Below are 16,168 nucleotides of genomic sequence, written 5' to 3'. Positions count from 1 at the left end.
TAGGGAAATTCAAGAAGGGTAAGGCAAGAACAGCAGTATATTTAATTTCAAACACTATTACTTGAATGTAATTTAACCTATTGATTCTGATAATAAATTAAATTGTTTCACCAGTAATAAAGATTCTGTTAAAGCATTTCTAAAGGTTTTCCCCTTGAAATTTTTTTAACAACTCAAAGCTTCTGTTTTTTGTCCTAAACTTTCATTAGATGCAAAATATTGTAACCAATTTGGTGGTGACATGAGCTAAGGAACCTTGCTGTGAGATTTCACAATAGAGCACAGCACAATAGATAAAGAAAATAATGGTTGTGGCTATGGTAACCCAAAGTGAAATATGTTATTTGCATCAGTTTATAACCGTACTGAGATGCAATTTGCATGTTACTGCTGTAACTGGACATGATTGATGTAATCACAAATGACCTATCAAAACATGAAGTCACAAAGCGTTTTTTAAAATTGTTTCTGAAAAGCATTCATGGGGAAAAATGCACAGGTCTGACACTTGACATCTCCTGAGCAACTTTAAAAGGAAAAAAAAAAAAAAAAAAGAAAAATATATTCCTGCATTATTCTGCTCTTTCAGTTTATGTTCATTTCTTTTCTCGCTCTTTAGCTAGTGCAAAGAATACGTGCTTAAAATGCTGCTGACTTTAGTAGCACGCAAGACTCCCATTAACAGCATGTACTGGCTCCTGGTAAATCACTTGCAACAGCAACATAACAAGACAGAACTGCTGATTGGCATGTCCCAAGTTCTAATATTATTTTGAGTTGAGTAAAATCTAGCTATTAACCATTCTAGATTAATATCTGACAAAGCACGGCCAGTTTGCTAAAACTTTAGAAATCCATCCATCATACAGACAGTCCTCAAGGGTCTGGTCTGCCCTTTCATCTCCTTCCCATGGAGTCAGCTGCGTCCCACTGTTGGAGACTTTGGAAAAGACTAGGCTGTCACGAACATACAATGACTACGACCAAAAGAGTTGTTTTTAAAAAAATGATCAAAACAGTAAGAGGGCTACTGAAAATGTAATGTTGAGTCATGCCAAATGGGATTTAAAAAAAACCAAACAAATAATAAAACCCCACATTTTCATTTCCTATGAATACCAGATTTTAGGAAATCAAACTTTTTTTTTGTGGTTAGCAAACCAACTGTGAATGTTTTCCTCTGATGAAATACCCAAACAGGCACAGTGTCCAGTTTAGACAAGTTTGAATCTTGATCTATCACCACTTTGTCCTACACCAGCACAGGGGATTCTCCAAGGCCAGTTTTATTCAGAGTCAGATTTACCAGAAAGAAAATACAGCTACAGAGGCCCCCCATAGCCACATCTGGTGCAGACCAGGCTCCTAGTCACCTCGAGAGAAGGCAGCTACTCCCCAGTCGTACTGAGGCTGATTGCTATTGCCTGACTCCCTGAGGAGTGATCTGCATGTATGAAAATCACTGAATACCACCATGTGGTCCACCTAGCAGCTCTCAAGTCTCTGCTCAGAGAAAACAGGGAAATATTTTCTGCATAGAAAATACTTCCTGAGCTGAAAAACTTGGATGGGAATATATAGCTGCAAAGCTCCTGATGTATAAACCAAACCAGAGAGAAAGGCTGCTCAAACCAACACTGAAATCCCACCTCCGTACATTGCCAGCCAAGGAATGGTCCTTAATGCCAAGCTTGTGTTGTTTTCTACCCAGCTTCTTATCCCAGTCCCCTCAGTCATGGTAAGCCTGACACTTGTGTTGATCCAAATAGTCCTAAATATTTCTTTCAACTGTTTGATCTTCTGCAATTGAAAACTGCACTTTACAGTTTAGTCATGGTGGAAACTATTTACTTTTCAACTTGCAAATTATTTAATTGAGGACAAAAAATAGGAGCATAATTCATTCTAAATCATGAGGGGGAAAAAAACCAATGAAAATGTAATTTAATTGTTTTATGTAGGCTGTCTCAGCAGTTCTTGAAAAAGAACATAAAATCCTGTTTTTATAGAGAGACATTCATTGAAAATATATAAAGTGGAAATACAGAAAAGTCACTCATATGCAGATTTGCTTTCATGTAGAGTAACTTTTAACTCTTAAAAGACTCTGCAGTAGCTCTTTAAAGGTTAGAGAAGCTTTGGTAGCATGGGCACATTTACTGAAAATTCTAAAACTTGCATTGTCCCTATATGAGACTTAGAAGCTTTCATAAAATTCCCCAATGCACAGTCATTCTTACTTTCATTCCTATTAAGAACAAGTGGTAAAGATTGAAAGAAAAATAATTTATAAATCCCAAATTTGTTTCAAAAGATCAATTCTTCAAATCAGTGATGAAATACAGCATAAACCATCTGCAAATCTGCATTCATTAAAAGAGAACTATTAGTATGAAAGAGTCACTTCTGCAAATACTTGCTTTCATACTCAGTGACTGCCTAGGGTAAAGCCCATCATCAATATTTCTGTGAACAAGGAATCATTCTCTATGTACAAATGGCATATCTTAAAACATGGCTTGATTGTCAGAAAATATTTGTCCTTGTTGCCTTTGAAAGAAGAGAAGGGAAGCCAGCTTCTTTTAATGTATGACAGCTGGGACCTCCAAAGTAGAAGAACTGATTTTTCTGAAAAACCACGGACCTGAAATGAATGCTGTTACTTTCCTCCCCTCAATCCAAGACTGTGGTTCCTCCATCTATTACAGTCCCTTTCTACATATATTCTTAGAAAGGAAGGTCTTCCTTTGCAGCACTGATGTGGTTTAATGGCCATTACACCCAGGCACAGCAAAAGCATTTAGAATATTTAAGAACCTTCAAACGAAGTTGCCAAAGAGGAGCTTGCAATCTTTTGTTAAATCACCTATGCCATCTGTCCAGAATTTCCTCAAGAAATTACTATGAAAACATACAGCCAAGAACATAACAGCATCCCCAGATTTCTTTGTAGATGTGTTCTTGATGTTCAGGATAATTGTCTTCTCAATAAGACTCTGTAATAATCACAGACTTTTCCTTCAGTAATTTAAGGACTTCATAAACAGTGAAGACATTTCAGTGTCTCGGTCTATATACAGATGAAAGCTATGATCATAGAAAACTCTTACAAAAATCTCTCTTCAGGGAAAATGAGAAGTGTGCGCTACATTTACTAAATAATTTAGCAGCTACATTCCCTCTTTTTTTTTTTTTTTTTTCTAGGGAGAGGAATAGGTACATTTTGGCAAAGATGCACTCTGTTAATTTGACTCAGTAGTGCTCTGCCTAACAGGCTCCGGCATGTCAGGATGAGCAGCTGCGGCCTCCCTTGGCTTCTCACCCGGGGTCATCCCTGGGACTCAGCATCATGACTGCCTCCACTCAGCACCTACATTATGCCTCAGCAGCAGATATGGATTACAACTATGGCAATACGCCAGGCTTCAAGAACTGTGGTTTCTATCACGTACATCCACTGTGATCTAGTTACATTAATGCAACTACACTTACAGAGGATGGGCTTTCTTGAAAGAAAAAGATCAACAACCTCTCAGCAGAGACAGCAACCAGCATTCCAAAATATCGACGAAATATTGCAGTTGGCAAGTAATGTTTGCTAAACTCACTTGACATCTGCCTGAAAATTGCCTGTGAACAGTTAGCAAGATTCTCAAATCCACTCGTTATCCAGAAGATTGTTCTTGATGTGCAGTCAGCTCATAAAAGGTTTGCTGCGAATACTCGCAGTCACCATCAGGTCAATTACTTACAGAAGTTACTCAGTACAGCTTCTGTGCTCCGACTGGGTGGCTTCTCAGCCTTGCGCAGTAGGAGCTGGGAATAGTGCCACTAAGCACACAACTTCAAGTCACAATACAGAAACATGATGTTAAACATTTGCTTTTTATAATCATCTACTCTAGAAAGCATGAGCCTTTGATTACTAACAGTATGAGAACCAGGTTAGGAAAAGTTAAAACATTATTAAAAACAAGGATCCACGAGATTAACACTGCTGCTGCCCTGCTAAAAAGCTTGCTTTCACCCCACAGAACAGAGGAACAGAGATAACACTTCCCTTTGTCTGCGCCAATGTTCCCAAACATGACGTACCCTATCCCGACAAATCCAAAGCTGATAAAAGCTTTCTGCTCTCTGTGATAACCCATATCTTGCTGTTAGAGTGTCTTCAAATTTCAGCACCAAATTCAAGAACATCATGGCAAAACAAAAAAACCAGACAAACAAACAAGATCATCCTTATAGTGACAATATACTAAATCCAGTATCAGGACTATAAACACAATATATTAATGAGTGTGCTATACATTTTAATATTTAAGGCAGCTTTTCATATATGTATTACCAACTAGGGTAAAAATGTTCTGAAGAACTTCTGGGTAAACTGCTAAAGGAACCACAATAACAAGGCAGGCATTGAAGTGCTTTTGGTTGTTACTTAGATGAAAGTAGTGACCTTAGTTGACATACTTTATTCCTTCTCTTTTCCAAAAGACTAATTAACACAAAAGTTTTAACTGACTATAATTTGAAAATATTAATTAAAAGGATTTAATTTCTTGTAATTCACATCCTTGATATACAAGTCCCCCAATATTGCATGGCTGTAGAGTTTAGTTTCAGATCACAACACATAACAAGGAAAAGGTTTGCTGTCACAGACTTTGATACTGTGAATAATTTTGCAAGATACCTTCAACACAGAGTAATTCTAGGAAGGTCTGAGTTAGGCACTTGTTTAGATCCTTGATTAACTAGCATCGTCTTTAACAACAGAATTTGGCAACATCTAAACTCATTTTTCTTTAAAAAAGCAAAACAAACAAAAAATCAAAACACAAAACAGAAAAAAAAAAAAAAAAACTTATTTCAAGAGAGAGCAATCCAAGGCCCAATATAAGAAATATTCATCCTGGACAGAGAGTTATCTATAGATTTCATAACTGAGCAAAAAAACTCCCTACAGTAGTTTGGCATCTTTCTTCAAAACGGTGTGAGGCTTTTGTCGCTTCTAAGCCTTACAGAATGCACAAGAGTGGACATTGCTGGACTGAAAAGCTATTTTATGTAATTTTGCAGTTTGTAAGAAACACTGGTTACAATTTTCCTTTCCTTTAGATATCGGCACAGTATTCACGGTAACTAATGTGCCTGCCTTTATTAAAAAAAAAGATGTGGAAAAATATACACATTTAGAGAATGCAATGTGTAGTTTCCTAAAATAATTCATCATATGCAGAACATTAGAAGTATTTGTGAAACCTTAATGCTGGAGTCCATTAACTACACTGACCTACATAGCTCTCACTCTACATCTCCAATCCATGACTGCTGTATTTCTTTATTAACACAGTCTTCTAGATCTTACACTCTTATGTTTTCGTTAGGTTATGGTAATTTGCGCTTGGTGTTTTTCCCCGCTGTGGTTTCCAGTGGGGGTGGTTATCAGAGATTCACAACAAAGCCAAAAAGAAAACCCAACCTACCAGATCAGGGATGTGTTTTACCTTTCTCAGAACTGTGTCCCAGTGACCCCAGCAGGTTGTTACAGCAGGACAGAGCTCCAGACTTTAGAGTAGCAAGTATTTTTGTTACAACTGTATTTATTTACAAGGATGTACATACGCGCCAAGATCATGGCATTCCGCAGCCCTATGGGGCAATTAAAGGACTCAAATATTCTGGTCGCAAATATTTACTGCTACTGCTTGGTGGAAAAAGATTGCAAACCCCAAGTCCTGTGACAAGTAGCAAAGGAGATCAGAGTCAACATCCACCTCATTTAATTGCCTCAGTTATAGGGCAAAACCAATTGAAAATGAAGAAGCTCTGAAACAGACCACAAATTCACATTTTCCTATTTCACGGAAGGGGAGAGGGGTATGTGGGTTCTGGTCATTAAATAGCTAAAAGTGCATGTAATGAAGACTAGCAGGACAGTGCTAGCTATAAGAATCTATAAGAATAATATAGTCTGTATATATTTAGCCAACATTCAGATTGGTTTTTTGGTGGTTTTACACCTCGGTGAGGAACAGCGACACACCCCAACAGTCCTCTAACTCTGGCCGGGGCGGGGGGGGGGTCTGTCTGCACAAACCCTCAGCAACAGGTCACCTGGCAGGGGACCTTGCCACGGGGCTGCCCTCCAGGGCCACACTCTCATCTGCTTTCGCAGAAGAGAAAAAGAGACCATTTAAGGAGCCTCCCCATCCAATGTGAGGGAAGGTCCTTAAAAAGCATTTAAAAGTAATTCAAGCAACGTGTCAAAGCAGCAGGGAAACTGAAAGAATGTTTCTAAGACAGGGCTTCCATCTTTTATCTGAATCTGTATATGTTTTGTTCTATCCAAAGTAAATAATAAATATTTCAAAGGCTGTAGCGTAAAGCTCATCTGTTGCATGCTTGTACTATCCTTTAGCTCTGAAGCAATATCAAAACCCAGGAATACGGAGCCTACAGGCACTCTCCAGCTACTGGTGTGCCTTGGAGGAATCAGCACCGATCCAGCAAGCTTAATGCAACTTGTCTCATTTCCATGAAATGATGATAAACAGAACTGGTTCCCAGGCACATGCTAAGAGCAAAGGAAGCTTCAGGGCTGGCACATTCCCCAGATCCAGGGAAGCCTCAAAGCTCCCCAGTGCCGGAGGCAGGACTGGTGCAGCAGCAGGGAAGGGCTGTCAGTGCAGAAACCCTGGCCGGGTAGGAAAGTGCTCTGCACGCCGGCCAGCAAAGTGACACTGTTAATAGGCTGCCATCGTGATTTATCTCGTGTGGTATACAAATGATGTATGCTCATGAGAAGTACAGACTGATTTGTGGGGAGAGGAGAAGAAAGCCAACAAGAATAACTGAACTGTGTTAATTTATTTCTAGACTTCTCTGGAGTCTACTGGAGCGCTGAAGTTTACATGGGTAAGACAGCATACGTATGTATCTCTCTCTCTCTCCTGTACCTTTACCAATGAATCCCATTCTATCTGATTTTCACCAAAGCACGCTCTTGTTAGCTGGGCAGACATTAACAACATTTAGACCAAATGGGATTTGTAGGTATTCATGCGCATGGTTGCCACCGATGCTATTAATCCTAAGATAAAGTACATTTTCATTCTTTAAATAATTTTAAAATGTTCCATGTTATATTTTGAAAGATTGTCCAGAAAAAATGCTAGAAAGCAAGAAACACTAGAAACCAGAAAACTATTTTCATATACCTTTAAAATTACCTAAATTGCCAACATGCTAGGCATGCTTAACATTTTTTTTTATATCATCATCTACGAGAAATTATCAATCATAAAAGCATTACTTCAGTTACAGTGCTATAATCTAGTACACTATCTTGCATTGTGGTACTTCATGAGAAAAAACCAACAACCCACATATTCAAGAAATGCATTAAGACACTTAGCTTATTAATGGTCAGTCATATTTAAGCTAATTTTACTTGCCCTAGGCTTTTATGATCTAGCAATGGAAAATTTTTCTTCATATTTTTCAGAAATAACAGAAAATTCCAAGAAATGGAAACTGCTGCTAGTAAAAGAAGAAAAGCTGAGTACCACCAGGGTTAATAGCTCCTATCTGAGATCCATGAATGATTACAGAGTTACTTTTCTATATCGAACTTTCAAGTTTCATTAATAATATGCTGCCTTTCTGGGACATAGGTGCGCTCATGGTACGAAGGCTATTTATTCATCATACGGAATAGAAGAGCTAGAGGAACAATGGCTTCAAAGGTCTCATGCTTATATGTTTTGACAGTAGTTTGTTGGGCAAGTGCTCTCTGGTACTTAAGTATAACTCGCCCTACTTCTTCCTACACTGGCCACAGACAGGTCAGTAGCATATCTATAGCCAGAAAAAACGTTTCCTTTGGCAACATAAGAACTCGACCTATAAATCCACATTCCTTTGACTTTCTTATCAATGAACCCAACAAATGCGAGAAGAGTGTCCCTTTCTTGGTCATTCTTATCAGCACAACTCACAAAGAGTTTGATGCGAGGCAAGCCATTCGAGAAACGTGGGGAGACGAAAACAACTTTAAAGGAATTAAAATCGCCACACTATTTCTTCTCGGAAAAAACGCAGATCCTGTATTAAATCAAATGGTAGAGCAAGAAAGCCAAATTTTTCATGACATTATTGTGGAGGATTTTATCGACTCCTATCATAACCTCACTCTGAAAACATTGATGGGGATGCGGTGGGTAGCAACATTTTGTTCAAAAGCAAAGTACGTCATGAAGACAGACAGTGATATTTTTGTGAATATGGATAATCTTATTTATAAGCTGCTCAAACCTAACACCAAGCCAAGGAGAAGGTACTTCACAGGTTACGTTATAAACGGAGGACCAATACGAGATGTTCGCAGCAAGTGGTACATGCCGAGAGATTTGTATCCTGACAGCAATTATCCACCCTTCTGTTCAGGCACCGGCTACATATTTTCAGCTGACGTAGCGGAACTGATTTACAAAACTTCCCTTCATACCAGACTTCTTCATCTTGAAGATGTGTATGTTGGACTCTGTCTTCGGAAGCTGGGCATTCACCCCTTCCAAAACAGTGGCTTCAATCACTGGAAAATGGCTTACAGCTTGTGCAGGTACCGCAGGGTGATCACAGTGCACCAGATAACACCAGAAGAAATGCACAGAATTTGGAATGACATGTCCAGCAAGAAACATCTTAGATGTTAAGATTTTTACAGATGTAAATACCTTTTTTTTAAGATTTTGATTTAGCGTGGTTATTTTTTGACAAAGTGATCTGCTGATTTACAGGTTAAACTGTGGGATATTAACTGTGAAAGGATTTTTAATAACTGATTTTTCATTCTCATTTTGACTACTGGTTTACAGACTTCAGGCTCTTTTCATAAGGACATTACACCAAGCGAAAGGATCTAGAGTCCAGTCTCAGATTTTGTATATTATCTTCTATCACACATATCAGCTCCTGCATCTGTACGTAAAAGGACAATAATAAACTATCATGAGCTGCTTAACAGTTCATGCCCCAGCCTCTGAGAGAAGACTCAGGCCCTAAGAAATGAAGAATTGCAAATATGCTTTTATGCCTTTTTTGACACCCTACAACCATCTCTATTTAGAGGTTTGTTAATAAATTGAGCAGTATACATTTGCACTGACCTTATATACCTATCTTGACATGTATATTTTATAGTACGATGTGTGCGATTCTCAAACAGCTTACTAATGGTATAATAGCAGAGTTTAGACAGGTAAGAACATTGAAGTCTTATAGGCCTTAGAAACAAACCCACACACGGAAGTATATACCACCAAATGGTATTCCTTTAGATTATTTCAGAAGACACCCCATTTCTTTCCACTACCTAAAGTAGCCCCTAAAAGATCTAATACAATTTTAAAATGAAGTAGAATCTGTAGGTGAAATAACACAGGAGAGATGTATGAAAAGCTATCTTAAAAATTAATGATAAAAGTATCAATATCTTTTAACTTTTAATTTCAAAGCAAGTGCAATGTTTCTCAGTATCAGTGGATCTCTCCAATAAGTGTCTTGCACAGCAATATATCATTACATTGAATGATAAAATTGTCAATAAGCAGCATATTTCTTCAACGTCAGTACACTATTTACCTAAAAAAAAAGTAATGCAGAAGCAGCTTTTTAAGGGTGAGCTCTACTTTTTGCTACATATGTATACGAATGAAATTCTAGCAGATTTTTCATGGTGTAGAAGAGTAGAATATTGTCCAATAAAAGAATGCAATCAATTTTCTGTTGATTGGGCAGAGTACACAACAGTTGTATACAACTTTCACAGCAAAATAGAGGGCTTTTAAGAATCACCTATTAAAGAAAAACAAACTATAGCCTTTGTTAAAAATCTGCAGCTCCCAGGGTACTCATCACAGAGCCAATACTCACTGAGGTCCTATTCGAGAGACCCCCAGAGCATGTGACAGAAATCACACACGCACAATGTTTTATTCAAGTTTCATAATGTGCTTATGTGTTTTGAATATGAACGCTAATGAAATGTCATGAAAATTATTTCCTGGAAAATTCTCCAATAAATTCAGGCCATCTCTATTCAGCACTACGTTCTGGCAAAGAGCTAAAATATGACATTGCTCAGCTAATAACTTGGAACAAAGAATTCACAGACAAGTTACAAAGATACAAAACTCACCAAATGTATTATTAGCATAGATTACTCACACCATCCACAGCACACAAATTCATTTCATTTCAGCTGGTGTTATATGTAACATATGAAGAACTGTTAAGTCTCTATGTAATTCAGCATGTCTATAAAATTGTCAGAAATCAACTGAGCAAGAGTGTAAAGGAAAACTCTGACCCGATTTTGCCATAGGTGTACATAGCACTTTACAACAGCAACAGAGGAACAAAGATGCTACACCAAAAGTTTTGCTGTTTCATGACAAATTGTTAGTCTTATTCACAGATGCAGCACTATATTATTTTGAAAGGAACTACTTGTAAACGAGGCGAACCATACCTGGCCTTCAAGCCACAGGCAGTAGTAGGCGTCTCAAACAAATCTACTTCAGATCAAAAGGTAAAACTACACAACAGATAGCCCAGCAGTTACTGCTGATCAACAGGAGCTTGTGCATCCTTCATAAATGAAAATTGGTAATTTTATATAAAAATACTGAATCTCTTGCAGCATAATTAAGATTTATCCTTCCCTAGTTGACCTAGTCCTTGTTAAAGTTGCTCTTGCTTCCTGTCAAACTCAGAACTCTAGCTAAACAAGGTCCAACTAACTGCATAGATGAATATATAACACACACACTGATTGGGTGAAGTTCATCTTTCCTTACCTAAGCCCCAGAATACATGGTTTAGGAAGGGAAACGAGGGTAGAATTCATCCCCAGCCCTTGGGTAAATCAGACAGCATGGACACCATCCTACCAAGAACACACTTTATAATAATTTCAACCCACAGGCTGCAATCACTTCTGCTATGCCCCTGCACCGTGCAGTAATTTGGGGTTTCTGAATCCACAATCAAATGGATTTGGTGGCCTTACTTCTCCTGCTGATGCTTCTGCAGCCTTTGGTTAGTAACCAAGAGGACAGCAGGGCTCCCAATCCGGATATCTCAGGGCTCGAGTAGCATGGTAGCCTTGAATTTCTCCTAGTACAGAGACTGCATTAACGATTGGAAGGTACACCTTGAAAATAGTATCTGAAAAAAATGTATTTCCTGCCACTTATAAATAGATAGATGTTCGATAGAAATGTAAATGTTCATCTTGGAACTGATGTACATATTTCTAAGGCATTTTCTTCTGTATTCAGCTGTATATATGTGTAGAGTCTGCTTGCTACGTAGTATTCTGTTATGCATGGAGCTGAGCTAGGCATTATATTTGTCCAGTGTTTCAAGAGCCTTAAGCATGTGTGCCCTAACTTTTGAATGTACAAGATTTTTTTTCTTTTATTGTCAAGTGAATTTAAGAGAACACAACAGAAGCCTAATTTTCTATTTCTATTAATTTTCTGATACTAGACTCGACTAGCTTGTTAACTTACATAACAGATGTATTATTTTCTCTTTGCTCAGAAATTGCAGCATTGCAACCTGGAGCTAGAAAGGGAGCAATACATCTACTTGCAGGGACAGCTTACTGTCCCTTCCACCCAGCAGTATTTGTGCCACATCGGGTACTGTTAACAAACAAGTGTTTGCACTGGGCTTCCTTTAATCAAAAGAAATATTTATATTACTTAAATGTCATTTTTTTTCACTAGACATGGGACAAATGACAACTTGGTTAAGACGTGCTAGCTTCTAGTCACTTCAAAGGTGTGGCTATAATCACATTTCGATTCCAAAACATACACAAACAAAGCATATTGAGCAAAGAAGCTAGGGGGAAATGCCTCGCTTTAGGAGGAGTTTTTCACAAAAACTTTTTTTTGCTAAAATTGTGAGAGTATTTAAACGAACGTCTCAAGATTCATTTTCCATCTTTCCTAATAATAATGTTAAGTATCCATTTTGATTCTTTATTGGGATTTTTTTGGTCTTTATAATGTAGATGGCAATGGCAATTTGTAAATGAAGAGCGTAATTAACTAGAAAAGCTTGTCAACAGTAACCAAACTTTAGGTGTATCAGTATATATATGACTGGCTGTACTTATGTATTTATTTGTCTAAATTGTATATATTGTTTTATCTATAGTGTCTGTAGGAGTGCATTCTTTTAGATTAAAGTATTATTTACAGTTTTGTGGGATTGCCAGCAAAGCTGCTAATCAAGATACTATTTTTTTGTATCAATGTGAAATAATAAAAAAAATTAAGAACAAAGTCAAATGAAAAATTGAAGGTGTCCTGTACAGTTTTCTCCTTGGCTTCTTTCTAGAAATGTAAATGGTATTACCTGAAAACACAATACCAGTGAACACACTCATTTGTGATGAGGAAGAATATTGTGCTGCAAAAACAGCTTTTTAAAAAATAATTGGAAAAAACACAACCAAAATATTACTTTTATTCATTATTTGTGCAACAGCTTCATCACGCTGATGCCCACACTGATCAGGTGTACTACTTCATCTGATTCCAAAGACTTAATCTTAAAATAGCCATGGCAATATCTGCCAAATTAGCAGATGGATTCATCATTTGTTTTGCCCTATTCAGCTGCTTTGGCATCCCCAGCTAACGAGACTGAAGTTTGGCAATTATAAAGGTGGTGAAGCTGGCTGACTCCGTTGGCCCTGCAACATAATTCTTCCGCTACCTCCGTGGTACCTTAACGTGTATAGCTTGCAGCCACCAGAAGCTACACACAGGAGGAAAAGAGAAAGCACAAACGTCCCAAACCCCACATCTCAGAAAGACACAGTAAACCCACTTTGAAGTTGCTGCGTGACTGCCGGGAGGGTACCCACGCAGAGGGAAGGGGTCCTTCCCCAGCCTCCTAGAGCCACGCGCTCACCCTGACAGAGCCTTTTGCTTCCCAAGCCCTCCAAAAGCACCAGGAAAGAAATGAAGGAGCACAATCTGAATACACTTAGATAATCTAATTAGTCTTACGTAGTGTTCACCTCCCAATACAAATATATTAAGATGTTCTTTTATCCAGTAGGAAAGCCTGGGAGACCTTAGAGACCTCACATTAAAATAAAAACACAAAAGAAAACAACAAAAGCAGGACAGAGTCCCTTTTATTGTAAGCACTAGTCAGAATAATTTCTCTCTCTCCATTCTCCCCTTTGCAGTTTCCTATGTCAAATGAAACATCTAACCTCTTTGACCACTGGTGTCAGAGCTCAGTAACCCAAAATCATTTATGAAATTTATGGGAAAATACCACACCGCCCTGAGAAGAAACATAGCTGTTGGAAACCAAAGTGTATTTTCTTTGGGTCACCTGTTTCAGAAGCAGCTGAAGCCTGCTACAGAGTCCTCAGGCATCACAGGAGAGTCTGCGCAGCACAGCAATCTTACAAATCACGAGATGCTTTAAAACAACTAAGAGTTTCACGTACATTAAAAACCCCTCCAATCATTTTCATTTTTCTCTCATTTTCACCACAGCAGCCTGAGTCTAATTGCAACACTTACATGGTGTTTTAATTAATATACAGCTTAGAGATATATAGATACTAGCACTAGTAGGCTGGATTTCATGTAGCTTGATTATCTTAACAATGAGCATTCTATTTTCTCTTTTTTACTTAATTGATTGTCATAGATTTCCAAAGAAATTTGCACTGCCATAAGCGAGACCAATATGTGAAAAAAAACCCAAACCCTTCTTAAAACTGCTGAAGCTGGCCTGTGTGCCAGCAGCAATGTGCCAGTAAAGGAGATCTGTATGACATGAACCATTGTACTGAATAATATCGGCTTACTTTTCTCTTGTTAAAAATAGGAATTTATGAAATGGAAGAAGAGTCGTCATCTGGGGAAAAAAAAAAGAATATGCCTTATTGATTCAACTGCACCTGTAATAGAGTTGTCTCAAGTATCTCCTCTGATGACATGTCTAATGCAGGAAAAATGTTCCATTTTTCTGCTAGGTCCGTGCATTAGCCAACTCCATATCTCTGCTTCACCCAAAAATGCTAAGGAGAGCAAGAGGTGATTTATTCGTCATGCAAGATTTGTCCTTAAGCATTTAACTCTGCAAAGGCAGTGTTACATATCAAGCTATGCAGAATTATGTGCAATGGTTGTGTAATGCAGACAGCTTTTATTTGAGGGAAGCAAATATCCCAAACTTGAGGTGTGCTGTATAACACCTACCATATCTGCAGCTAAGTTAAGACTATCAAGAATAATTCCAATCCCTATATCCCTTTTTCCTATAGGAGTTCCTTTCTGTGGCCAATTTTCTAGCATGACCTCTTTGCTCAGAGAAAGCAGACCTCCCAGGCACCTTAGTATAGCAGTTAAAGCAAGGGGGAAGAAAAGAGGTCCCTACAGCATCATTAAGGAAGTGCTAGCAGCCCCATGCTAGCATGGCATCCATCCTCTTTTGGCAATAAAGGTAACAGCCATGTAAGTGAGATAAGCCACAACCAGCAGCTGGACTCATCCATCTTGATACACCAGCCATTGGGCTCTAAGTGCATCATGCTCAGATCACACATCAATTCTTGCTTAGTGCAAGACATTTATAGGAACATCTTAAAAGAAAAGCAGTGCCAAAGCATAGTGAGAGCAGAAAGGGATAAATCATTTTGAAACATTCTAAATTTTTTTATTATTTATTCAATTTCATTAAAATTCCTCCTCAAAACAAATCTTCTGTTGCGAGATGTTTTAACAGTTATCCATTATCCATCAGATCTTATTCTCATATGTATTCAGGAACAATGAAGTAAAACACTGGTCTCCCTTATCTGCCATACTGCAGACTACATTTGGGTTGACCTGCGTGAGGCAAATCAGATTTGATTCAAATCGCAAGCCCCATCAGTTTCAATGGGATTTATGCCTGTTCACAAAGGACTGAGTTTCATTCTGTGTGTCCAGTTTGGGTCTTACTCCTATTCGCAGTGAAGTCAGCTGGGATATCATCAAGGTTTCGGGAAAAGAACACTGTATTCCAGGTGGTACTTTGCTCACCAGAAACTTCAACTCTTATCAAATGCAATCAGGAAGACAAAGCAAGTAGCAGTCTCTCCAATTCCCCATTAAGCCTATTCCTTATGAAGACAAAGTAGAACATGAGACCCATGGGTTTGTAACCTGTGCAGTGAAAAGGCATATAACATTACCTCCTGGCAGAAGACAGCTCTGTGCTGAGTTATCAATCACCTGGCTCTCTGCCGGTTCACAAACATGTTATATTATGCTCAATTAAAAAAAAAACAAACAACAACCCTGTTTGGCAGCATAAACAAATACACACCACTGGCGAGAGCAAGAGCCTCAGAGGGCCGTAGTTACTTCTTGCAATTGCTCCTTTTTCGTTCCCTACACAACTTTTATTTTTGCAGTCATTGCATTGGAGAAGACATAGTGGTACAACAATGCCTTTCCTAGACTTCATTCATCTTGAAGAATCCAAACAATCTAATTTAGGATAATTTTCTTCCCCCCTTCTCTTACCTTAAAGCGACACTAAACCTCCTCCCTTTTCCCCATGCTCAGCTAGCTCTTTATTTAATGTAGTTCCAGCACTCAAAGAGGTCCCTCTCCACACTGATGTGCCATCACCACAGCTGCCCCATCTCACATGGCAGACTCCAGCCATCAGCAAGTACTTCAGCTGGGGCTTAGCCTTCAACACATTCCTCTTCCCTCTCTCTCCACCTTCCACCAGCAAGCCCTGGAAAGCTGTCACCTGCCTGCTTTCCTAATGTTCTTTCTTCTCCTTGCAGGACTGTTTACTTCTCTCCATTATTAGTTTCTTAAAAAAACCTCTGAGACTTGCACATTGTTCACCAGTCCCAACTTAAACCTTCTACCGTAAGATAGGATGGATGCCTTGACTTTCCACCACATCCTTCTCTTTCCTCTCTCTTCTCCAATTCAGCTTTTTCCTTGATTTACAAAAATCTCTTTAGCCTCACTCCATTCTTCTACACTTTTAATCTCCTTCAATCTGGTACATTTCCCTGTTGTTTCCATCACTCTTCGTGTTTTCCTAACAT

At 38.5% G+C, this 16,168-nt stretch overlaps 1 protein-coding gene across 6 annotated transcripts in view; it reads left to right on the top strand.

Moving 5' to 3' along the window:
* The window catches only part of B3GALT1 (beta-1,3-galactosyltransferase 1), a 324,178-nt gene extending 312,291 nt beyond the window's left edge, over positions 1 to 11,887 (top strand). For 3 of the 6 annotated variants that reach the window (XM_075756752.1, XM_075756750.1, XM_075756753.1), the window contains 2 exons: positions 6,883 to 6,921; positions 7,511 to 11,887. In XM_075756752.1, coding sequence (XP_075612867.1) covers positions 7,740 to 8,720 — 981 coding nt within the window. In that variant the 5' untranslated portion in view covers positions 6,883 to 6,921; positions 7,511 to 7,739 and the 3' untranslated portion in view covers positions 8,721 to 11,887. Of the gene's footprint in view, positions 1 to 1,089; positions 1,739 to 6,882; positions 6,936 to 7,510 lie in introns of those variants that run through there. The other 3 variants (XM_075756754.1, XM_075756755.1, XM_075756751.1) reach the window with 3 other exon arrangements.
* Positions 11,888 to 16,168: the final 4,281 nt, after the last annotated feature.

This window comes from Balearica regulorum, chromosome 6 (genome assembly GCF_011004875.1).
Source record: "Balearica regulorum gibbericeps isolate bBalReg1 chromosome 6, bBalReg1.pri, whole genome shotgun sequence".
NCBI classification, from domain to species: Eukaryota; Metazoa; Chordata; class Aves; order Gruiformes; family Gruidae; genus Balearica; species Balearica regulorum.
Note: the sequence above shows the minus strand (reverse complement) of the source record. Positions and strands in the feature narration are given on the sequence as shown.